Source organism: Poecilia latipinna, unplaced genomic scaffold (genome assembly GCF_001443285.1).
Source record: "Poecilia latipinna isolate Pla-1442-1.1 unplaced genomic scaffold, P_latipinna-1.0 Scaffold465, whole genome shotgun sequence".
Taxonomy (NCBI): Eukaryota; Metazoa; Chordata; class Actinopteri; order Cyprinodontiformes; family Poeciliidae; genus Poecilia; species Poecilia latipinna.
Genome location: NW_015113081.1, coordinates 875092 through 900637, shown reverse-complemented (window position 1 = coordinate 900637; position 25546 = coordinate 875092). Strand labels below are relative to the sequence as shown.

At 40.9% G+C, this 25546-nt stretch overlaps 2 protein-coding genes across 7 annotated transcripts in view; one reads left to right on the top strand and one right to left on the bottom strand.

The window, feature by feature from the left end:
• samsn1b (SAM domain, SH3 domain and nuclear localisation signals 1b) overlaps positions 1 to 3808 on the top strand; it is a 12112-nt gene extending 8304 nt beyond the window's left edge. Inside the window, exons 9-14 of the mRNA XM_015039254.1 lie at positions 733 to 856; positions 1569 to 1720; positions 2451 to 2636; positions 2713 to 2863; positions 3524 to 3667; positions 3743 to 3808. Of these exons, the coding sequence (XP_014894740.1) occupies positions 733 to 856; positions 1569 to 1720; positions 2451 to 2636; positions 2713 to 2863; positions 3524 to 3666 (756 nt within the window). The 3' untranslated portion in view covers position 3667; positions 3743 to 3808. The remainder of the gene's footprint in view (positions 1 to 732; positions 857 to 1568; positions 1721 to 2450; positions 2637 to 2712; positions 2864 to 3523; positions 3668 to 3742) is intronic.
• Positions 3809 to 4515: 707 nt separating this feature from the next.
• gdpd5a (glycerophosphodiester phosphodiesterase domain containing 5a) lies at positions 4516 to 24352 on the bottom strand. Of its 6 annotated transcripts, none has more exons than XM_015039248.1 (17): positions 23966 to 24351; positions 20452 to 20626; positions 15974 to 16077; positions 14740 to 14833; positions 14603 to 14662; positions 14410 to 14508; positions 13823 to 13916; positions 13466 to 13611; positions 12028 to 12110; positions 11637 to 11787; positions 11304 to 11525; positions 10260 to 10405; positions 9379 to 9526; positions 9004 to 9086; positions 7117 to 7131; positions 6783 to 6895; positions 5150 to 5701 (listed from the first exon to the last, which is right to left on the bottom strand). In XM_015039248.1, the coding sequence occupies exons 2-17, from the start codon at positions 20566 to 20568 to the stop codon at positions 5610 to 5612; spliced, it is 1767 nt and encodes a 588-aa protein (XP_014894734.1). In that variant the 5' UTR covers positions 20569 to 20626; positions 23966 to 24351; the 3' UTR covers positions 5150 to 5609. The 6 variants fall into 6 exon arrangements, with proteins under 6 accessions (XP_014894739.1, XP_014894734.1, XP_014894736.1 ...); XM_015039250.1 differs by lacking the exon at positions 23966 to 24351 and adding an exon at positions 22551 to 22928; XM_015039249.1 differs by lacking the exon at positions 23966 to 24351 and adding an exon at positions 21474 to 22024.
• Between the last annotated feature and the right edge of the window lie 1194 nt (positions 24353 to 25546).

The window sequence follows — 25546 nt, the reverse complement described above, 5'->3', positions numbered from 1 at the left end:
AAAAAAAAAAAAAAAAAAAAAAAAAAAAAACAACAAAACACTAAAACAATCACAATATCCTGGAGAGACTGATCAATGTTCAGTATTATTTAATTCTAAGAAACACTTCTTGAATGCCGAAACAAACAGCTGTTTATGAATATTTTAACAGTTCGGTGGGTTTTATCAACACATCCTGGCGCAACCGGCCCTTTAAGAACATTCAGATTTTTGATTTGGCCCAAAATGAAAATGAGTTTGACGTCCCTGTCCTACACGCTTCAATTAAATGTCTAAACTACCTCAGCGCCATCAGCTAATATTGGAGCCAGATGTGCTGAGGCAGAGAGACACCTAAAAGCTCCACCGGCCCTTTCACCGGAAAGTGAAAGCTGTCCACAGGTAGTCAGGGATTTCACTCAGAGCAAACCTCTTTGGTGTTGACTATAAAAAGCAAGCCAGCGTTTACAGGATTATGCGTATTGCTTGCCAGAGCAGTTGCGCGTCTCAGAAAAGAACGGGAATTAAACTGCGCCGTCACATGAGGAATTAAACCGCACCTTGGTGCTCTGACAGAGCTTATCGACTTCCTTTCCGGCTGGGTTTTTTTTTTTTTGTTCTTTCTTTTTTATAGTTCCAGATGTACGCGCTAGGAGAAGCATGGAGACAATAGGAGCTAAATCACACACACTACAAGGCAGAGCAGATAAGGGGCAAGTTAAAAATGCGACTACTGTTATTTTTACTCCATAGAGCAGAGACGTGCAGAACGATGAGGCAGTGAAGAGGGACAGGGGGACGTGTGCTAACGGACGCAGACGGTCCAGGACCTCCCTGGACAGCCTCTACAGCCTGAAGAGTGGACAGAGCTCCTCCAGTAAGACACGACTCATGAAATCCTTGCTTATAACGTAGCCGTACTCTGATCTCTGATAAAGGACTGGACTTGCATAGTGTTGAATTAAAATGATTTCTGACCACTCCCTGATGTTCATGACCTCATAAGCATCAGAATTAACCAGGGTGCCAAAACTTTTATGAGGGTGTGAATACTTTTTAATATGTTCATTTTGCTTAGTTTTAACATAGGAAGCTACCCTGAGACTTTTAAAGTCCTGGGATCAACTTTTGCACAAAGTCATAGCAAACTTACCACATAGTTTATTCAGCTCCCACCTTTCCATTTCTTAGAACTTGGTTGTCAGAAAGTTCTCAGAATTGGTTGACTTTGGTGTTTTGTAACTGTTTTTCCACCACACCTGCGTGTGTGAAGAGCTGTATAAAGACAGGATGTCTCCTCACCCAAGTGGGACACTGTCCCAGTGAGCTGCAGATGTTCAATAAAGTATTTGTTCCTTGAAACTTTAACTCTTATCAACTAAATCAACTAAAAGTTCTCTCCAACAATAGCACGGTATTTCTCCGCTACAAGTCATATTCACCCATTCACAGATGCGCTATCTTGGTGGGCAACTTGGCCTTACCACATGTTCAAGTATCCTATGAGACACAGACACTCCTTACTGACATTTCCATCTGTTTCTCAAGCCACTATGTGTGTGCAGTGACTCTTCTGCTGTGTGCTTCAGGTGGCGTCACCAGTGGGTCAAACTGCTCCAGTAACAGAGAGAGTCTGAGGCTGGAGGACGATCCGACGGTCGCACGGCAGTTCTGCTGCCGTGCGAGAGTGCATACGGAGTTTGTTCCAAGTCCGTACGACACGGAGTCGCTCACGCTCAAGGTACACGAGTCCCGGAGGAGACCGGAAATAGTTCCTCCAAACGAAACCCGAGCTTACATTGTTGTTGTGTAAAATAGACTTTTTTTTTTCTTTTAGCTTTTCATCATTTTATAATGTTAGTCCCTCATCAAAAATATACCTGGAGTGTTGCCTTGACTCTCTCATGCTTGTTTGACAAATCCTGTAATCTTCCGTGGCAACCATTCAGCTTTAGAGCAGCACTCTCCCCCAGTCAGCTCCTCCAGACTAGCCAGCAGCACTTAGCAAACACCTGGTTAGACCGCGCATCAGCTGAGGTCATTATACGAGCTGCTGCATGCTGGTAAAAAGTTTATCGGAGGAGCAACATTGTGATGACTTCCTGGAGGCGGAGTTTCAGAAAGAGCGGCAGATTCTTAAAGAGACAGAGGCCCAATTTCAAGGCATTAAATTGCAAAGTCAAATTTCTTTTAAGTTATATTTAATATATATAGCATTTTTATAACAACTCAAGGTAACACTGTTACTTGATTGTTCTATAACTTGACACTATGTGCCAAGAAAATATATAATGCTGCCCCTTTAAAGAAAGAGCTAAAGGATTAAACACAAAATCTCTCTCAGTATTTTGGCATGCAACAGATGGAAATAATTTTGATTGTATAAATGATTTAAGCCGTAACTTTACAACTATTATTTGAGGGATTTAATAAAATTTGACGTACTGAAACTGAGAGGAACTTGTTTGCAGGTGGGAGATGTAATCGATGTCATCGCCAAGCCCCCCATGGGGACATGGACCGGCTCGCTGAACGGTCGAACGGGAAACTTCAAGTTCATCTACGTGGACGTGCTCACACACACCTCTAGCACGGCCCTGCACGAAGCGAGCCAGAAGTCAACGGTCCAGGAGGCGTTGAGGCGCCTCGGTTTGGAGGTGCAGCTCTCCCTCTATGACGCAACGCCTCCGTGTTTGTCTGAAAGACTCTAAACGGTGCTTTCTGCCTCATCAGGAACACGCCTTATCCCTGCAGCGCGGCGGTTACCAAACAGTGGATGACCTGAGGAAGCTGAGGGAGAGCGACCTGATGGAGCTGAACGTGACTCAGCCGGAGCACAGGGAACGTCTGCTGGCCGCCGTTGGCTCCCTGCAGCCACTGCACTGTAAGCGCCGGACCGGGGTAGCTCAGAGAGCAGACTTTGAAATACTCCTGTTAGTTTATAAATCACTGAATGGCTCAGCGAGAAAATACGGTTAAGATCTGCTGTTGTCGTGTCGACCTTCCAGACCTCTCAGGAGAAGCAGCATTCAGCTTCTGTGTACCACAGATCTGGAATCAACTTCCAGGAAACTTGAAAACAGCTGAAACATTTTTTAAAATCTAGACTAAAACTCCACCTGTTTACAGCCGTCTTTGAACCACAATTAAGGTAACAATGATGTGTATTGATGAGTTTTGCGATGTGTTCATTATGTTTTCATGTCAAGTAGTTTCAACTTCCTCGTTGCCTCGTTGCTCAGTAAACTTGATCGGTTTGAGCATCGTTCAGGAGCATTGTGAATGCAAATATTCTGAAATGAAACAAAACCCCAAATACCGGGGTTGTAGAAAGGGAATCGGGATGAGAGGCATTCCAGCGTAAGCAGAGGTGAAACCAAAGCTAGAGAGGTGAAAGTTAACAGGACGACCTCAGAGAGCAAATAGAGAGGATGAAATGAGGGCAGACGGGCTCTTCCTCCAATCACAGCAGTGATTTCTTCTCATCTACCCGCCTCTCTGATCACACGCTCCATCCAACCAAACCTGCTTCCCTGCCTTCTAGCCGACAGCCTGGCGGAGGACGAATCCAGTCCGGAACCGGAGCGGTCCAGTGAAGACGTGAAGAGCCGTCCCAGAGACTCGGGCTGCGTCATGACGGAGGACACGCGGCCTCATTTTCTCTCTGGATACGTCAAAGTGCCGTGAGGTTGGAATCGCTTCATTTTGCTAATGATCAAGTTCTCACACACGAACTGGCTCTTTTTTTGTTTTTCCTTTTCAGACGAGCTTCTTCTGTAACGTGATTTGTTTTCTGAAATAAAGATTTGATGAACACGTTTTCTCACTGATATCATTACAGGTGAGCTTCTGTGGAGAGTTTACGAGCAATCAGCATCTTACCCTCTGTGGTTTTACTTAATGGTTTAAAGTACTGGTGAGACTTGACTAAAAGTTTTAAGTGCAGCGTCTGTAGTCAATAAAATTTTGATTGAAAACTATATGTAGATAAAATAAGCGAGATTTTAAATTCAAAAACCCTTTTGCGGTTAAAACATTGAATAGACACATGAGCTCAACAAATATATGTATTTTTTTTATCTGTTATTTATGTTATGCAAAGTCTTTTTTTTTCTTTTTTGGCCTCTGATTACTTCTTACTTGAGTATTTCGTCCATGTGACAAAAACATTTAGATACCTTTGAGTTTGTTTTAAAAGACTTCCGTAAAAAAAACAACAAAAAAAACAAGCTGCACAATCATAAGAAGAAAAGAGAAACTTTATTAAACTCATCACATCTGCAGCTTGTAGTAGTCGCTGGAAGTTGTACGAAACCCTACAAGGTCAAAGTACTCCACATGTACGTCCACGTAACAAAAAGGCAGCATGTGAAAGTCGTCACAACGGCTAAATGGACTTTATCTGTGAAACAATCGTGGCGTGACGGCAGAGGCAGAATGTTCGTAGCGTCCTTCGCAAAGAACGACGAACCATGAAATCTCCCCTCAGTCCACGTTAACATGGAGATTATTCAAATTTAAAATATAAAATTCATACTGTTGAAACCTTTTTTTTTTTTAAATCCTCTGAAACAAAGTTATATCTACATCAGTTATTAACAAAAACAACTCAAATTTTCAGTCTAGTTTGGATTTAAAAGAAATGAATCTGACAAAAAAAAAATCTGTTGTACAACTTTCTCAGAACAAACGACACAGAGGGACCCCCTCCTACTCACAGCTGCAGGTTGACCGATTCCTGGAGTTTTCTGTGCGAGCTTACTAGAATCTATTCACAGAAAATGTATTTATTTGAGGATTTTTCGTAGAGCATATCTAAAACATTCAAAGGAAAGATGCTTGTTGGGCAGCTGAGACGCCTCGGTGGAACGCTACCCGAGACGCTACTGGCTAGCTTTTGGAAAGCAGCACAAACAGGAGATTAAGTCGTCTTGATTGTAGATGCGATTTTCTGCAGTAGTGCTGAGACGGTTTCCATGGTGAGTATTAATGCATATTAAGGTATATTTGGTGTTTGAACTATTACAGTATTTCTCGAGGGAGCCTCCAGTGTTTGTGGATTTCAGCTGTTCACGAAGGGGGTCCTCTGTACACTGTAAGGGATTCATTTCCAGTGTCATGTTTTAGCTGTTTGGGCTACTTTTGATTAAAATAGGGTAAATTTGTTAAAAAATAATAAAATAATAATAATAAATTTCAGCTTCATGTCTTATTTTTTTAATGTTTTAAAGGTCAGCTATTTGTATGCTGGTACTTTAATTCATGAAGTGATAGGCACATACCTGCACACTGTTCATACTTTAAATTAGTACTTTGGTAGTGATGATAATGACGCTTTTATCTTTTTTTATTCTGGATAAAAACGCTGGATTTAATGGAAGTATGGCATTACATTAAAAGAATGTGGTTTAAAATGAACAACATTAAAGTGATCTTAAAAAAAAAAACAGCGTTGTTATAACACTTAAACTAGCGAACCAACTGATTTATGCTTGTGACGGTAGCTACACGCTCGTGATTTCACTACCGCTGCAGGGATACATTCTTGTCTGCCCCGTCGGGAAGCGCGTTCAGAGTACGAAATCTGAAGCAGCTGAAATCCAAGCTGCTCCTGTAGCCATCTGTGTCGCTCAGCAGCTGAGGCCTCCGTGGGAATATCTAACATGGCTGTTCTCAGGATACAGAGACAGCTCCTCCGTGCTGCCCAGCCCGTTGTTCAACTCTGGAAGACGCAGGAAGACAGGAAAACTGACGGAAACTCACCCAACACCGGAATCATTCACTTGGCTTAACATTAAAAAAATAAATAAATGTTGTCACTTTACATTTCCCAAACTGCATTCTGAGTAGGCATGGATAAAACAAATCCCTTCACGTTTATGTAGAATTGTCTGAGGTAACAGATAAGCTGAGTTGTCATTGGCGGTACGCCACCTCTTACCTCCTTCATTAATTTCCTGATAAGTAATCATCGCCTTCTGTGTAAATAATCACCAGAGACAAAATTTATGGTAATTTAGATGTGCATAAAACAGTGTTTGCTTAAACCTCTACGAGTTTTTTTTTATTGGACCTGTTTTAAGACAACTTTGATGTTGACCCCCCTTATATTATCAATTAGCTTCAACCTCTGGTACAAGCTAAGTAAACCATGGATGAAGATGCATCTGAGTTAGCTATCTCAGGCAAGATATTAGCTGCTAATAAATAACCTATTAGATGGGGATAGACAATATAACTGAAAAATACTAGATTTTTGGTTTTCATATCTGAAATACTGCCATGTTGGTGATGTGACCTCTTGTTTTATTCACAGTTTGCTCTCATGTGGTTTCACTCATCCTCTCCTCTCACTCCACACCGTTGTTTTTTATTTTAAGCAGTTATGAGGCGAAACCTGGAACTGCTGCTGCGCAAGTTACTCAACAGGTTGTTGCTAAGTAACCAAAGAGCGAGAGTCTGTTGCTGCCACCAACCGTGCTAGCTTTGAGAGGCTGAGCTTCTAAAGCCTTTTCTCTGCCTACATCCCCCAGAATGCCATGCGGCTCTGGGTCGGAGTTCAGGGAAGTAATACTCTATCAGACATAGTATCTACTGATATGGATAACGCCTCTATTGCAATATATATTATTATCGCCCTACTTTGACAGAACTTTGCTTCAAAGATCGTGAATTGAACCTTTTCAGCTGCCGTCGCTATCAGCAGCTTAGCTAACATTAAAGCTAGCAGTAAACATATTCCACAACCCGAACAGCTTAATTATGAATTTGAAAACAGTGACTGGAATCTGAGAAAGCTGCACCTGAGAAAATGAGCTTCTCCTTCATGATGTTGACGTCTCGACTGGGCCGTCGTACCACAGCGCTCAGCATGATCTGCTCTGGGTTATAGTTCTGCATGCCGCTTATCCTCCACCTGTGGCAACAAACACATTCAAACCGTTGTGAGAAAAATCAGGTATTGGATAGAAGGAGCAACCCGCGTTGTGTTCAAGTGTTATGTAGACACACATTGGTGAAAATCTGATACGAGAGGACAGTGGAGGGAGGATCAGACCAACAGTGGCAGGCGTACAAAGCACAAGGAGGAGGACAGAGAGAGGTGGAAACAAAGGTTAAAGGGGACGCCATGGTTACCTGATCATATGATAGCTGACAGATGCCAGGGAGCAGCAGAGGAAGGTTGAATGCAGATCAGGCAGAGCGCAGGACAAAGAAAGAGCGTGAGAGGAGAAGAAGACAGGAGGACAGTGAGAGGTCGCGGCATAGAGGACGAAGATGACCGACATGATGAGAATGACGAGCGACAAAACTTTAATCTGGTCCAGTTCAAACACACATCCTGTCTGGACAACAAACCGTCACTGAAAATTCCAAAAATGTTATCGAAACAATATTTATGTATTTCGACACACGTTTCAGTTGACTTTCATCATAATTAAGATGAAGGAGAAGTATAAGGAGCCATGTGGTGAAGCTCAGTGTCAGCACTAGACTCATTTCAAACCAGGCACTCTGCACAAATGTCAGAGAGGCCTGAAGGCTGTAAAAGTGCTGTGCTCAGGAAGTTCACTGAACGGAAATGTTGCCCTCACCTTCCAAAACGTCAGCTCTGGAGAAATGACCCACACTGCAAAGCAGGACGTTTTCTGTACGCATTAACCCCTCTATAGTCGGTCTTTCTCTAGACATTAGCCAAGCAAAACATATACTACAAGGTTGTCTGTAGAAGGATAACATGGTGGACAACTCCTCTTGTCTTTTCTTCAGCACTCTCCATACAGCTTTTCTATAGAGTTTAAATCTGAGGACTGAGGCTACATTTGTGTTAATTGGGAAAAAGTTCCACATTTTGACGAGACAGCCAAGACACCTTGAATCCGCTGTAGTTTTCACACCAGACCACTATAAGGCGCTGTGATTTTAACTTGTCATCAAAACACAGGTGGTTTTGCGCCTTAGCTTCCACTTCACTAGCTTCCAGCTCAGTTAGAAAACAGTAACCCGTCTCCAGTGAACCGAATGTTCATGTAATGCTCAGAAGTTAGTGTCAAACCGAACAGGTTAAGTAGTACTCAATGGTAGCCGCCATTGTTTTTGTTGCGTTCTACACATGCACGCATCAAGTAAGCGCTAGCCAGGTGTTCTGCGCATGTGCGCTTTCACACCTGTACATCACACCTCCACAGGTGTGTTTCTGAAAAGTTCCACTCTGTAACCTGGTTTCACAAAATATTTCAGACACTCTGACAAGCAAACGTCCAGATTGCAACAAAAATGTTATAGTTTCACTGAAAACCTAAGATTATGACTGTGGCCATTGCAGCTAAGAAGGAAGAAAAAAAAAACCTGATAAGATTTATGCTGAAAAACAGAAATTTTGAGATAAAGCTCATACATTTTCAAGGAAAACCTTATTCAGTCAAAAAACGCTGACATTTTTAAGCTTTTTCTAGAATGTTTTTTTTTTATCTAGCAAATTTTCAACTTTGCAAAAGCAGAAATTTCCAAGGTTTTTTCTAGAAACTGTTTGAGATTGGGCTGAGATTTTTTTTTGTGTGTGTGTGTGTAAATTTACTCCTTTTTCTTTCCATCTACATGGTCACATGCTGTCGTATAAAATTCTCCTGGAAGATGGCAGAGTTTTGTGTCTGATGAACCTTTTGTATGATGAGCTGGCTGTGGATCACTTACCTGCTGAACGACCCGGTAATCACAAAAGTATGGTTTACTGACAAAGGCCACGAGATTTTTATTTAAAATGTCCGCATATTTTAAACAATCAAGGAAACAGACCCACATAATCACAAAATCTCCACCATTAGTAACAGTAGGTCAAGCAGTTGAGTAGAGAAGCAATGTTTATAAGCCAACCCAAAAAGGCCTTCAGCAAAGCTAGAGAATGGTGGATCAACACCACCTTGAAAGATTACAAGAAAATCCAGCTACTTGGACATAAACAACATGTTAGAGGGCTGATTGAAAGCTTTTCACAGTCTTTTATATCTGTGAAAATGAACGTACTTCTGGAAAAAGAAAATCCCCATGATGACAGCGACAGAGACGAGGTCTGAAGAGATCCAGATGAAGTTGTAAGCACTGTGACTCTGCGAAGAAGGAAAGAAGTCATGTAATTTCTTGCTGTTGCCACTAGATGTCACCACATGTCGCCTAAAGCTACCACAACAAAAACAGCTCAGGGCAGCATCATCACATCAGATCTGTTCTCAGCTTCTTCTTTTCCAGGGTCCTGTGCTGAACTGAAGGCTTATTCCACATCTCTGCCTCGCTGGGCCGTCATCAGTCTCTTTCCTTTCCCCCTCTGTCCTCTTGTGTTTCTGAGTGACCTCGTCTGCAAGCTGAAGTGTGTGTGTGCTGTCGGACGAGAGAGCTGTTTACCATGAGCCAGACGGGGTAAGGCACTTTTTGAAGAACTTGAGGGGCATCAGAAGACACAGAAGGCACCCCGCTGCACCACAGGATGGAGTAGAGCCAGGGCTCGTTCACAGGGTAGACAGTCACGCTCACATTGTGAGCCAGATAAACCCTGAGGGTGGGGAAAACAAAAAAAAAATACATGCCAGCACTAAGAACAGAGGCCATATAACTCTCTTTTTGTCTCTCTGCAGTCAGTGGAAAGTTAAAAGTATCAAAACTAACTTATGCTACTAATAATACTGGTCAGAACTGGAGCATCTGGATGGAAGCTGCTACAACTGTAGGTTTTTCAGTAGCAAGTCAGTAGCATGTGTTCCTCTGTAGAACATGTGAACAAAGTATGCAGTTCATAATATTAGTTTGAAAAAGTAATTTATTAAATCAAATGTATTTTACAGAACAAATCCATTTTTACTTCTATTTGTTGTTTTTATTAACCTTCTGTTTTTCGGGGGCTTTTCTCAAAACAAACTACATTTTAAGCTGCAGAGATAAGATTTTAAAGATGGGATGTCACTGAATTAAATGTTTGAACCAATGAGTGTAATTAAAGGAAAATCACTTTTTGCTCCGTTGCTTTTATGTCTTCTGATCTTAAAAACCAACAGCCTAGACGTAAAGGAAGAACACGAGGAAAACGTGAAAAACATTTCAGTCCCGAGACAAATTTGACCTTCTCTGTACGATGAAACTTTTTCACCAGAAAAAAAAGCTAAAACTTCTAAGCCAGTGATTCATTGCTGGATATCATTAGCTCGGTTAAAAATAAGCTCCTTTTTTATCTTCCTAGGACTGCTTCTGAGCCCTTTATCGGTTGCTAAGCAATAGCCGCTCGCTCTTACTGAATGTCGTGGTGGCTGATCTTTCTGTAGTGGATGGTCAGACTTGTAATTCCTCTGTGCCTTATCTCCTCCACTGACAGCTTCTCGTTTGTTGTCTGCAGAAGACCTCGCACCCGTCCTCTATCCGTGTCAGGGGCCCATGTCACCTGGCAAAAAGAAGCAGAATGTGAGAAAAATCCTGATAAGGTATTAAAAAATGATTATATAAGGTGGAAACTTACTAATTGACCCTTATACTTGAATGACTTCAAACTACAAATACACTGCTCAGTTTTGAGCGAGATCTCTGATTTCTCCGGCTGTAGAACTCTTATTCTGCCTGGTTTTTGCCAATTGCAGTTCCTCTTTACGATAATGAAACAGTATTCGCAATATTTGTTGATCTAAGCCTTGCTGCCAGTATTAGTGATCAATTAATCTTATTAGGAGTAGTCCTTCTAAAAAACCCAAAAACTTTTGTAATTTTTGTTGTCATTTGTCATGTTGTCATTTTTTCCATGTCCAAGTCAAGTCCTTAATGATCGAAATGAATATTCTTGTATCACATGCATATCATCTCACCTCAAAATTCTCGTAGGTTATCGATTCAAATCATCAGGCTAATCTAAAGCATGACGACCATTTAGGGATTCAAGAACAGCAGTCAATACCTCCTCCAAGCTGTGCACTGTAGCTTGCATACTGTGTCTAACATCACCATGACAACCACAGTGGTTAATCAAATGGGACAACAATGGTCATTTACTCAAATAAGCTACACGTACAGTCACTTACTGCTGATTACATACAGTACATACAGTTGTTGAGACTCCAGTCCAACACCTCATATCCAGTTGAGTCTTGGGCTGTTAAAGCACAAGTCTAAACTCATGTCTGAAGTCTTTACTCAGGTCACCATCCCTAGCTTAAAATCCGTTCACTGACCAGACAAAGGATTAATTTTTCAATTTCAGATCGACCGGTCACCAGTAAGGGCTTGATCAAGCTGAAAACCGTGACATTTCGGTCACCAGCCAGTTCCTCTGCGTTTTTCTAGCTCATCACCTTTCTGTGGGAAATCCCTGCTTTCTGCAGCGTCCACAACGTGTCCATGAACCAGCTGCGGAAGCGTGGGTGCTCCGGCGCAGGCTTGCGGATGTTGAGCAGCACGGAGCTGTTGGCCCTGGCTGCCAGACGAAGCATCTCTACCAGGCTGCAAATCGTCAGGTTTCCTATCCGGCTGCGATCCTTCGGGCTCAGGGTTTTCACTGTCCAGTAGGGGTCACTCTGGAAGCAGAAGAAAGCAAACGGAGAGGCTGAGGATCATGCAAATTCTACTGTCCTAATCGCTCTCGATGTGTTTTCAGAGTTCGACAGAGCCAGAGTGGAATCCAGTACCTCCAAAAACCAGTGGCCTGCATTTAAAGAGTGAATCTCTGTCCAGTTAAAGAAGGAGGCATCCTCATGCTCTCTGGAGGGGAAGACCTTACTGACGTCTGTGGTCCGTCTTAAGGTGTGGTCCCTCATGAGGAAAGGAACTCCATCCACACTTCGAGAGGGAAAAAAAAACATCCATTACCTTATCTTCAGTGTATACATCTCCTAATGAATGTAGAGCAAAATTAACTTACAGATATAACACATGATTCATTAGTTTGACAAATTACAGTTTTACTGCATCTCTCTCTCACATCAATCTCTAACCACTATCCCACATATCAGCCAGGATCTATATATGGAAGCTCAGAGCCATGAAATATGAATAAGTCATTATTTTGTAATTAATCACCTGATGGTGACGTCTGCTTCCAGAGAGCTGGCTCCGTGCTGCAGGGCTCTGCTAAAGGACATCATGGTGTTTTCAGGGGCCAGCTAGAGCAAAGGGTGCCACAGTCAGTCACTGTGCAGAGTATAGAAAATACCTAAACTGAACCCCTAATTAAATATCTTAGAATTTTCACTGTTTTCTAACATGCCAAATGTTTGAGAACTGCCAAACTTGACTAGAAGAAAATGGAGGCTTAGATGCTCCAGTCGATGCATAGTGCTGCACGGCTTTTTCAGGTCTTTGGTAATGTAAATCATTTTGACATTTATTGTTCTCTTTTATGTATTTATTTATTGGTGCCACGTATTTCTGATCAGCTGATTTTTTTATTCCAACACTGCAAAATAAAACTACAGAGTTCTGCTGATGACCATGTAATGTGCCAACTCGATCGTGATGGAAGCTACGCAATGAAGCTAACCCGGAAATGTTGTTAATGAGAGTGGTCGTGACATATTTGCCAGCGATAAAATAGTTTAAACATTCATCTTTCTCTATAATTGTTCAATATCCGGAGTCGTGGCCAACAGGGACCGAAGGGCTTTGCTCGCTTCATCCATTGTCATTACCAAACTGCAACCACAGACAGACTACAATTCTGAAACAGCGCAGAAAATCAATGTCATTGTTCACAACTTCTCCTTCTGTTTGCTGTTTGACCAGGATGAAATTCATCCTGAGAAATCGAGGTCAATGGAAGAAATCCCAGATGGAGAGCTAAAGGGAGATGAGAATCAAGAGGAATTGTGTAGGAAGGCGACGGCCAGGCTAGTTGGAGGCTGTTATTCTTGCGGAGAAGTCTGTCAACTGACTCCATAATCACAGCTCTGAACATCACTGCATTTGTAGTCAACCATTTTGACCAGTATGTGCATATCATCATGCACCAACCTGAACAACATCAGGCTTATTTTGTTATTCAGTTTTACATCTTCAGCTTTGAAACATGCACACGTTCACTCTGTATGTTAAAGAAGCTGCATAATGTCACCTTTTGGGAGAACAGATCAGATCCCCAGCCAGCATGCCTAGGTGGGACCCATATGGGGGAAAGGAGGGCTGATATATGGGTCCCATATGTGTTTGTCCGCGGGTCTGAATGTGTGTTTCAACCTGTCCGTACTCCGTTATGACGAAGCCAGCACAAATGCCCATGTGGGCCATATAGGGCCAGAGCCCATGTGGGCTCTGGCCCTACATGGGCAAACCCATGTGGGGCCATCGTGGAACCCGCGGACAAACCCATATGGGACCTATATAGTCTGCCCTCCTTTTCCCCACATGGGGCCCACCTAGGCATGCTGGCAGGGAGGTATTAAAATATTACATTATTGCTGTATTATTTACAAAAGTAAGCAGAATACCAACAAAGGCTTTAACAGTGTGAGTCTCAGCTCACCATTGGAGCTCCCCGTCGACCAATAATGACCGGTGGTGGTTTTAGGACATGGCGGTCCATAATGCAGGGGCAGGTGAAGGTAAGAGGTGCAAGGCAAAGAGCCAGGAGGGCTAGAATGTAGATCGCCAACACAGTCACCTGGAAATCTAATAATAAAAAGAACTGGTTAATTATGTGGACAGTTTTACAAAAGCACTGATCAGCAAATGCATGGAGCAGCTAGACCCATACAATTACAAAGTACAAAGTCCAATCCCTAACAGAGCAAAAATGAAAAAAGCAACATTCCCTACACACTAATGGAACCGACGGTTGAAACCATCCCAATGTTCAGTTCAGATAAACATCAATACTTACTGGATCTCTCTTTGCGAACCACATAGCCAGCTATCAACCAGCTCACAGCTGTGAGTGTGACCAGGCCTCCGATGTGCAGGAAAGGAGCAGTGAACTAGTAAGGAAGATCAGGACTGCTCTTAAATGTGTGAAGTCATCAGAAAACATTTGAATCTAAAATAGGGACTTCACAATGGAATTAATACTTGTGATAATAAAACAACTTTTGTGACGTTCAACTGACCCGGGAACTTAAGATGGTGTTGTGCACAGCTTACTAGTCTGACAAATTGCTAAGCATTTGAATTGTCACCCAGGCAGTTTGCATTGGTGCTATTTATTAGCAAGGAATAGTGCTCAGTAGATTACATTAGCATATTTGTAAAGCTTGACGTCTTAGCATAGCACTTGTTCAAAGTTGGTGAGTTTGTCCCATTTTGGATAAATAAGTATAACACCAGGTAGTTTCTAACCTCACCTCAGAAACTATGCCTGGAACAACATTTTCATTGTCTTCTTTCATAGGTATTACAGCATCAAAATTGCTATATTTGTGAAAACGTGATTTATAATGGTGGATGCAAATTCAACTGTAGTTGTGTTCCCACCTGAAGTGAAACAAGAATAATTTCCCACTCATCTCCCCAGACATCATCGACAGAGACAAAACCAGAGACTATGGTGAGTAGAGTGGCCAGTACTCCAATCTGTAGAGACAAGCGATGGTAAACCTAAGCTGTAGTTCTGAAGTGTAAATCGGCTACATCTACAGTAACAGCTTCAGAGGTTGTCTTACGGCACCTTGTGAACCCAGTAGAGGTTGAGCTGTTGACCCAAGGATATATGGAAAAGTGCCAAAATCTAAAACGTACAAACAGTGAGCTGTACATCAAGCGGTCAATGTTGGAGCTGCTTAAAGGTTTGGGAAAGGCTGTTACCAGGAGGAATGTGATATAGATGAATCCCACAGTGGTGGAGGTGACGATGGGAATGGTCTCGTCTCTCCACTCCCCAGAGTGATTGTACACCGACCTGGAGTACGAACAAACAAGAGCTGAATTATCCAAGGTGATGCCACGATGAAACAAGACAATACTGAGTTTCAAAATATTCAGTTCAAGTCAATCAAGTTCAAAAATATTTTATGCATTGTGAAAGAGTCATTGTTGATGCTGTTGGAATCAGAATAGGCTGAAGACTGTTGACGTTTGACATCCTAGTGACTGCTGTAGCATGCTGACAGCTCAATTTACAGGAACCCAGTAGGGATTGGTTTGGTGATTGATGATTGATGACACCATCGGTTGTTGACAGGAATCGCTAATTTACCTCATGTGGTTTTGCCAAATGGGACGGCTTCAATTGGAAATCAAGGGGGTAAGTAGCTGAGTTCAAAGCCAACAGAAAACGAAACTGTCACATTGAAGACTCTACAGGCCTACAGCTAGCATGTTGAAGGATAAAGTTCATGATAATTCAATGAGAGAATGTAAGAACAAGGTAGGATTGTTTGGAGGGACTCCAAATCAAGAACTTTGCCTTTTACCTCAACCTTTTCTTCAACTGGTGTTGCTGCAGATGAGGCCAGTGTTGGTGTGACCGTCTCTAGCTACATCCTGTCATTACTTCTGAGCAAGACGATATTTAAACTCCTGTCTTTGAGAGAGAGACTGACCCCTAACCCAACCCCTTTGTCAACTACTACGGTCTTGACATAGGGATCACACGGAAAAGATAAAGTCCTGAATTCAAGTGGTTAAGTTGAACTTCCAACCTTAGAGATGGAGTGTGGACCTCCATCATCCAGGAGGAAGCTGTAGTTGATCTCCTGTACTTCAGGAGATCAACTGCAATGGACTGCCAGGATAAAACAACTCTCCTTTCTTCTCTCAAAACAAAAGATGACTTGTGAAGTTCAATCTAAACACACCTATGGACTTCTAAAACCAGTGCCCTTTTGGAAAATTGAGGCCAAAGATAAGATGTTTGGCCTTGATTTACATCACTGAGTTTCAAGAAAACCTAAAAAGAAATGTTCTATGTTCCTATATGTTGTTGGGGGTATTGTGAGGTAAATTAGGATCCCAACCTCATCTGGAATAAGTCCCTGACCTTTCAGATATCCAATATTTTGCCCAGTAAGTAAGTTACATCATAGAGGAAAACACCTACCAGTTGAAGTCATTGAAATCATTCTGAGCCACCAACCAGAAGTAGGTCCAAAAGAGAAGGAGAAGGAAGGAACTACTCAGGATGGTGAACCATGCACACTCCCACTGTGAAGAAAAGCACAGTGAAAGAACCAAAAACTGTTATCAGTCTGATTCAGGTTCAATACGCTGTATCTAATGCTCTCTAGCGTTTTCAGCTCTGCTGAAGTGTTTATCATTGCAACTTGTCATACTGTGTTTGTCCATATTCTATATCTGTTTAATTTAATGGTGAAACTCCCACACAGTTAACAGGGAAAACAGGATCAATGCTCATAACTTCAGCCAACTTACCAGCATTCAACCTTACATGGACTAAACGGGAGCATCCAGAGATCCTCACAGGAACAACAGGGACTTACAAACTCTACCATGGAAATCCATAACCTCACACCTTTTATTTTTGAGCTGCTAACCCCATGCTATTTTTTTAACCAATCAGATAAATGCATTAGAGTAATATTTCCATCTTAAATCTAGAGGTGTTCAGATACTCCAAAGTACATTCAGCACTTTGCTGATATGAAGAGCTATGTTGTGTTACCATTCACTGCTGAAGTTATCTACCAATGGAAGCTAATGGAAATAAAAATAAAAAAAAAAAACACTAGGTTTTGAAAATGGGGTACACAAAATAGTGCTGGGTTTGAATCTCAGCCTGGGGGTCTTTCTGTTTCCATATTTTCCCTGTTCATGAGTGAGTTCTCTCTGGGTACTCCAGCTTCCTCCCCCAGTCTAAAAACATGTTTGTCGGGTGAATTTGCCTCAGTAATATTATCATGAAGTGTTGCTTCTCTCACTTCAGTGAAACTTCTGAAAGTACCTTCACTGAATGAGTGAGAATCACGTTTTCACCAAAAACGCACCACACACAAACACACTCATGACATTTACGTTAAAGTCAAACTTCTTTTTTAAACACCAGCTTTATTGTTTTAATGCTATTTTTCAACCTGCCGGCACCAACAACACACAGTAAACACTATACTTACCTTGTTCTAGCATACATATATACTTATTGTATTAGTTATGTAAAAAAATAACTTTTTTTTAGAAAGTATATCTTCCTCTTTAATTTGTTATTTTATAATTATGTTATTTAAACTTTGCACGTAACTTTTCTTTTGTCTGATGGCGTCATTTTAAAATATTAAATCAGATGTTATGCTCAGCTGCTCAGTATTTAAATCCCCCTTTTTTTACCCATTTTTCTTGCTCATATTTTAGTCATTTCTTGGACATCTACTTTTACTTGAGATACAATACGTTGAAGTAGTGCTACTCCTACTAGAGCACAATAGTTTTGGCACTCTACCCACCTCTGCTCTGAAGTGTCCTCGTATGAGTGTGTGTGAATGCACGGTTGTTTGTCCTGTGTGTGCTTGTGTGCCTCTGTGATGTCCTGACTTGTGCAGCAAAGGTACAGAGACCTTCTGCGACTCTGAAGGACTCTTCCCCTCAGCGGTTAACTGGATTAGAAGCTAATGCAAGCTGAGGGGGAGGCGTCCAGTATGATAGGTAACCCAAAGGATTCTGCAAAGCTCAGATTAACTTTTCGGCACACCGTGCCTGGACTGTCCCTTTTCCAGAAGCTTATACTATAAAAGGCTCTGAAATGACAGAAGCGAAGGGCGACAGAAAATGCCATGACGAAAATTTGTTATCAAAGATGAAAATAGAAAATTCACTTCAACCAACACTGGCTTTGGTCATTACAATAACCAATTCGCTATCTGGAAAATCAGATTAGCGAGAAACAACAGCGCTGCGAACCCGAATCACACAACAGACGACACCGGAAGATTTCCAGCTTGGAACTGGTTTATTTCCTGAAACGTTACTCGTGTTTGCTCTGTGCCGATCGACACATGTGGCTCTCGGAGAGACAGTTTCTCTGTCAGGTTAGAATTCCAGTTTCAGGCGAAGGGGGTGAAGCAGAGTTCAAACGAGGCTGTGACTAACGAGACAAGATGAGAAAATCACCTTGGTGAAGATAAATGGCAAGAACAATTCTTCACTCTGAGCAGTAACTCACGGCCTCCCGTGGGGCTCGTTCCACTGATCAGAGACAAAGTGACCACATGTAACCCACCACTTGTTCTTGTGCGCAGCACTGCTGCTTTGCTTGCCTCGTCTCCTCCTCTAATACCGTCGCTCTGCGCTGCAGTGGAAGCAGACGCTAGCTGTGCTTCCATTTACTTTGTTGATATTCTGCTAAAGTCGAGAAAAAAAAACAATTTTACAACTCCAGTGTTTCCATTGAACAAGAAAAGCAAAAAAAAAAATCATGAGAATAAGTTTGTTCATTCTGACTTCCTCCTCATGCCACTTATTTGCCTTTTCCGCCTGTAGTAACATCTGGTTACAAAGCCAAAGAAATGTTTCCATTGCACTGATTTCAAAAAGGTCAACCAAACCACCTCTTTATACTTTATATTGAAACACTAAAGTTATTGTGTGCTTCCGTTAAGCAACTTTTATTGAAAGGAAACACAGCTACTGTTTCTCTTTCTGAATGCTGGACTCTGACTGCCAGAGTTTGATCAGAGTTTGAGGGAGAAAAACACAAAGCTTTGGAAATCACACAAATGGTGGCGAGTCAGCTGCGTGCTCGGATGGCTTTCCTCTTCTTGGTTTACACATCGACACTTACCAGCTTTGAAACTGAGTAAACGGGCTAATTTATGGCAGAGCTTGCTGTCGCTTCGTGATAAAAATGAGACGTGCAGCAGCGGGCGGTGTGGCAGCGCAGCGGGAAACCAGCACAGCTGGATGTCTGGTTCATTTCAGTGCTCCACTAAATTTGCTGCAGCCTTTATGAGGAGGATCGGCTCCTGCAGTTACTGGGGCCTGATCTGGGAGGCCTGGAAGAATTCACCACTTAGAAAGAATGAGACCTAAAGGTTTTGTTTTGTTTCAGACTGTTGGAAATGACAATGGAAAGTCCTCTAAATCCAAATGTCCACAGCTGAGCAATGAGATCAAGACACGGAGACACAGAAAGCAAAAAGAGATGTAATCCGATATCAATATCTGTATCGGTCGCAATATTGAAAAAAAATAACAAAAAAACAAACATAGATTGGGTATTGATGACAATGTGCCCCGTCTAAAAGGGCAGATCTATTGAGTTTGGTTCTATGCTTTGTGCTCTGAGCGATGTCATGCTTTATTTATTTTACATTATATTTAAAATTACTAATTGTACTTTATCAACCATTTGAAAGAAAATTTACTGGAGTTTATTTTTACATGTTTGAGCAAAGTAGTCAACCTGTTGTTTTTGTCAGTTTCAATTTATTATTATTTATTTTACATTGACTGTTAAACTCCTAATTGCACTGACTGAACAAATTAAAGCTGTGCTGTTTTTCACCAAGCTTGTGAAATAAATACATTTGGAATTCAGTAAATGTATGTCTGCATTTAAAACAAAGAAACATTTTAAGTCAATTCATCACTGATTTTCTGTATTGTGTTCAGTCCCGATACAGGTATCAATACCGATACAGATATCTGTATCGGTATTGAAAGTGGCTTGGAGCGAATCAACCAGGCTAAGCTAATCATCAGCGTCATCAGATGTTCGCCACGTCTGAACTTATTGGCAATCTCCCCTTTTTGCAAATTAAATGTTTTTCAGAAAAGCAAAATAAAATTAAAAAAAAGACACCTCATAGGAGCGTCAAAACCTTTGTTTAAAAAATGGGAAAGTTATTTCAAATTTTGTCTTTTCAAATGTGCATTAAACAAGTATCAGGATTCATCAAAATTCTTCGACACAACCACGGGTTACAAACAAACGACATCTGCTTGTGGTGAAGGAAGACGCCTATAAAATATTGAATTATTAACTACAATCAATTATATTAGGTGTCATTTAAAATGTACTTACAGGTACGTTTATTTACAGCTAAACATAATGTAAGTAAGCTAATATTTATTTTTGATTAAAAAACTGAGTAGCGTTAAAGTCATTTTATTTTGTCTCTGAAGTGAAAATATTTTTGTTATGTCTTTGTTATGACAACTTGACATTAACCAAGAAATCATTACTGTTATAAATTTGTTATAAAAGTATTACTGATTGCACTTTAAAAATTAGGTAACTTTATGTTATTAAAGGTAAAGTTTAAACAGTAATGATTTCCTGGTTAATGTCAAGTTGTCATAACAAAGACATTTTGAATAATGTCAACTTTGTATTAAAAGTGTCATAATTTACCAAATGATCCTTTATGACAACAGTCATAAATATTCATGAAGGCTTATTCATGTTCATGACAGGTGTTATGTCATGTTTATGACAGTGTCATGTCAGTCTTATTCAACCCCCTTCAAATAAAGTGTTACCTAAATTATTTCCATAAATCACCTTCATACAGTTTAAAAAAGTGTCCAAAACACTTTTCTGGTCTCCACACTTTGTTCTTCTCTCACCTTGGAGCTCTCGTCTTGGGAACGCTGGTAGCGTTTCCAGCGGCAACCGTAGATGCCGGTGACCAAAGACAGAAGGACCTGCTTCTCGTAGACCTGTAAGGGTTGGTGCTTCACCATGCTCCTTCAGCCTCAACGCGCCTCCAGTCCGTTAACATCCCACACACGACTGGGAATCCTGAAGAGGAAGGCATGAGGAAGTTACTGAAGACCTGGGAAAAACATCCTCGTCCTTCGGCAGCTAATTACACTTTCCTCTGCCTGATGTTATGTCATGAGGTACGTACACTTTGTTTTTTTCGGCCCAACAACATCGATATGTTGCCAGCCCTTAGCCTCGCTTGGTGTGACAACACTTGTAAGAGCAGATCAACATACCGTTTACAGGTGACTCTTGTCTACCATAATGATCTGGTTTCTGTTTAACCACCTTTGAGTCAGACTTAAAGATCGGGTACTGTGTATTTGCCACATTTTGCTTTTAAAACAGAGAAATCAGTGGGTTGGTAGTGAAAAGGAGAAAGCAATCTGCCCAGTATCTGGCACAAAACACCAGATATTCTTTCTACTGGCTTCTTAAATAATGTCGACAAAATGTACATTCATAGTTTTATCTGTGATCTCAGTGTTATTCAGCACTAGAGCTCGTTCTGATTGCCGTGAAGCGTGTCGTGAATTAGTTTTAAGTAAATAATTCAACAAAGCTAAATCACTCTTTTTCAACAAGTAAGGAATATTTCTCTGATGCTCATAAATGCAGATATTATGCTTGAAAAGTGTGGCTGAAAAAAAGACACGATTAAACACAAAACGACAGATGTATAGTCACATATATTAAACACACCTATAAAAGGTTTGCTCCTTTTCTTTCGTGCGCTTTGGAAACTACTGCCTGTTAACTCAATTCAGCTGATCCAGAGCACATATGAACCCGGCTTCGTCTCTTTTCAACAGCCAAATCAGCTACGAGGAGAAGGTTTTTCATGCAGGACATTAATCCACTCTGAAATCAAAATTTTCCTCACCTATATTGTGGAAGAGCTCTTGGAACAAATAGTAATTTCCTTCACAGATAAGAGTCGGTTTCCTGGTCAGCAAGCCTTGACAAAACCAGCTGCTCCTTTGTCCTTATCTCTTAACGGGGCAAATTACAACATGGCGGACGGCCAAGCTAAATCTGCCTCTGTCTGCCTGTGGACAGCTTGATTTCCACTTGTGTGGAACATAAACAAAGAAAATAAATAAAGAAAGAAAAGTACAGTCAAAAAGCCAAGAAAATCACAATGGTGACCAGATGCATTGTGGTCTCTTCACGATCTAAGCCTCGCTTGTCTTCTTTCGGGATCGTAAACCTGCAGTGTGTGGAGCAAACGAAAAGATTTGGGAGATAACAGTATCACCCAAGCTGTCGTCTGGCTATACATTAGAGGCACACAATATGAGAAAATCCAAACAATATTAGAGTTAAATGTTGCAAAAACGTTGCGATCAGGCTTCATCCGACAAGACAACAATGAAAATGTTCATTTCTGACACACAGTGCCATAGCGAACCACTGCTGCGTTCAACATATTCACTTTGCAATATGAATAAGGTTTGGAATGTCCAAACTAGAGTTCAGAAAAAACCGTGTCAAATAAAAAGCAACAGCGTGGACTGAAAACAGAAAATGAGTCCAACAGCTTGAGAGGAAACAGGAACAGGTCATGTCAGCAGTTTGGCAATATTTCAGATATTTAAAACAAAAAAAACAAATCAATAATTATTGATATGATAACATGTTGCGTTTTTCAGACACATTGCCGCCCCCTACCAGAGACACTCCTCAGATACTTTCTATTAGTAGCCTTGGATTTTACTTAGGGGTGTCATAGTGAAGGGTACAATAAATACCACACATCTTCATAAAAAACAACAAAAAAGCTTTTTTTTTGTTTCTTTTTTACAATCACGCACTATCTTGTATTGGTTTATTGCATACAGTGACAATAAAACACTGATGTTCAATTGTGCTTTTGTAGAATAGTTGCCTTTTTACTAAGCCTTCATTGGCTTTAGTTAAAATCCCTCTTAAAAAAATCTAATTTCCCCCCCCCCATTACTTTCTCATCATCAGGGCTTGAACAGAGTCTCGACTCAAACAATACAATAATCCCTAATCTCAGCCACTCAGCTTCCACAAAGCCTTTTTATCGCGTTTGTCCATTGTCGTCTCCGTTGTCTGTTTCCACTCTGTCACAAACACTTAACGCCGATAACGCCTTTAATCTCCCACTGAACCTGGCCTGAAAGCGCTTTCCATCGGCGACAAAACCCTCGCTGCCCACTCAGAGGAAACCGTGGGAGGTTTTCAAGCAGGAAACAAAGGCAACGAGATTAGCAGCTGCCGAGCCGAGCAGGACACGAGACGAGCTCAGGTTGAGGTGAGGCAGAGCTCTCTGCCAGGACAGTGAGCGACTGGGGCAACAGCACGGTTTGAGTCATGCTGCCACGTATGAGAGGTGTTGATATGTCTTCCAATAAAGTTTGCTTTTTAAAAAAAAGAAAAGAAAGAAAGTATTTGCTGTGTTGATTTAAGTTCGTAGACCTGTTGTTGCTAAACAACCACAACACAAGACTGGAAAATCCTCAGCAGTGAGCAGACACACGTTTCCACAAGAGGCAGCTGACATGGGACAGAGTAGGACGTTATAATCAGGTGGACCAGTAGCAAAGTGACTGGAACTCGGTATACACACAAAATATATATATAAACACAATTAAGAATACAGTTAAGTACAGTATGCCCTCCCAAAAATGTGTAAGAATTGGACAAAATGTGCATGTGTAATTGTGCATTGTTTACAAGAAGCATAGACCAGCGATGTACTGGTTCATCCCACAGCTCCATTTAGTGACATTTAAACCATATTAGTCTCATAAACAAGGTTTTGCAGGAGGTAGGTATTTACTGAACATTTTAAAAGTAAACTTTTCTTCTTTTTTTTAATTATTGAACATTTATCTGCTGTGGTTTTCATTTGACTTTATTTACTTATTTCTTTCTTTAAACGTTTCTCAGTTTATTTATGAATCAGAATACGATTAAAGAATATACTTTATTCGTCTTTTCTTGTTTATGCATTTACCTTCATATTTACTTTTCTGTTAATTCCGGATTTTATTTGATGAAGCTTTTACTTGCAGTTCAATCAGTTTAATAAATTGTGTGTGTGTATGTGTGTGTGTGTGTGTGTGTGTGTGGTAGCTTTTTTTTTTTAAATCAATCTGTAGCGCAAATATAACGTTTGACTGAATTATTTATGTCAACAATAACAATTAACTGATTCATAAATTTCATCAATTATTTTTTCACAACGTATATTAAAAGTAATTTTTTGAGAGTGAAACTGTCTGAATGTACGTTTTACATCCCATCATAACTATTACAAATCGACATAAACCCACAATAATCCCGCTACGGGCCGAGAGAGAGATTATATGAAGATAATCCAATAAAGAGCGAACAAACACTCACCTTGTCTTCTCTGCAGACTTCTTCTTCTTCGCCTTCTCAGAGTTGAACACTTATAAACTCCCTATTTATTTCCACGGACCTTCACATCTCTTCGCAGATAAAAGCTTCAGACAGGGAAGGAAAATGACTGAGCAGCCTTCTCCCGCGAACCAGCGGCCCACATCAGCCTTCACCACACCGGACCGTCCAGAACCTGTTGCTGCGCGACGCCGCAGCCTCCAGAAAGCACGTTCCCGAGGAGGTTCCTCTACCTGAGCGCGCCTCACTGCGCTGCAGTGGATAATCCGTGTGACATGATGTGGGCGGAGTTACGAATTACTCTGGAAAAAGAAGAAGCAGAAGCAGCTTACTACGACGGCGTAGTAAGGTCGTTGCAGATAGAAAAGACATTTCAGCAATCCCCTCCACCAAAAAACAAACAAACAAACAAACAAAAAAACAAAAACAAAACTCTGAAATATTTAAATAGGAGGCGCTCATCCAGCAGCCATTGGACCTCCACTGACTGGGAGAGAAGTGAATAACTCACAGACTGGATCATCAGTTTGCCTGTTAATGCAACAGATCTGAGCAACAGAAAAATCTCAGATCTCAATATGCTCCTTATTTTACATCTTCAAAACAACTGTGTGGGTTGTGAAGTTTAAACATTTGCAAATCTTTTTCTACATGTTGCCCTCTAAATTACATGACAACCTTACCGTCACATTTCCTTTATTCCTATGACCTATGGGTTATAAGAATGCAGTGAAACTTTCCATATGTTTAGTCAAGAACACGCCGATCCTCCACATTCCCCTCTCCACCTCGATAGAAGAGATCTCAGTGTCATAAGGTGGAGCACAGGCAAAGAGTTGGAGCAGATGAGTAACATCCTGTAAGCTATCTATTCCCAGCTCAGCAGTAGCAGATTAACTGTTGGTTTGGGATAATTACGGCAGATCCCTTTAATCCCAAACAATTGGCAGTGAAGGTCTTCCAACTAGGAGTTTTCCAGCAGGGGAAAAGGAGCTTTGTGTTTTCAACTTCAACATTTAATATTGATCTCACAGTAGCCAACACAACGTTATTAATTAGGGGAACTTCATCCTGAAGTTCTTTTTTTCCTTTTTATTTTTTTTTAGTTGCGTTTCTTCTTATTTTATCACAGGTATTTGCTGACCTCTAGTGGCCGCTTGAAGTAACTACAGTTAGAGCCAGCATTACTGCTTTATTTAGTGAGTGGTGGGACAACGTTGAAGTAGTTAAAAACACTTGAAGAAAGAGTATTTTCCAAAACCCCTATGGTGTATTACATATTAGAAATAGATATTATTTTACTTTAAGTGATTAATAACGAGAATGGTGGGTTTACGTTTCTCTGTAACTCGAATAATGATTATTCATTTAGCCCTTTTTTTGTAACACCTAAAATAAAATAGGTATACCCTAAAATGTTTAAACAGTGGCTTTAAGGAGTGGATAGTTGGTTTAAATTACAGAATACTACAGTCATCCTTTAATAAATAAATAAATAAATAAATAAATAAATAAATAACAATAGATTTGATATCAGTTTCTCATCATCACATGTATTTTTAG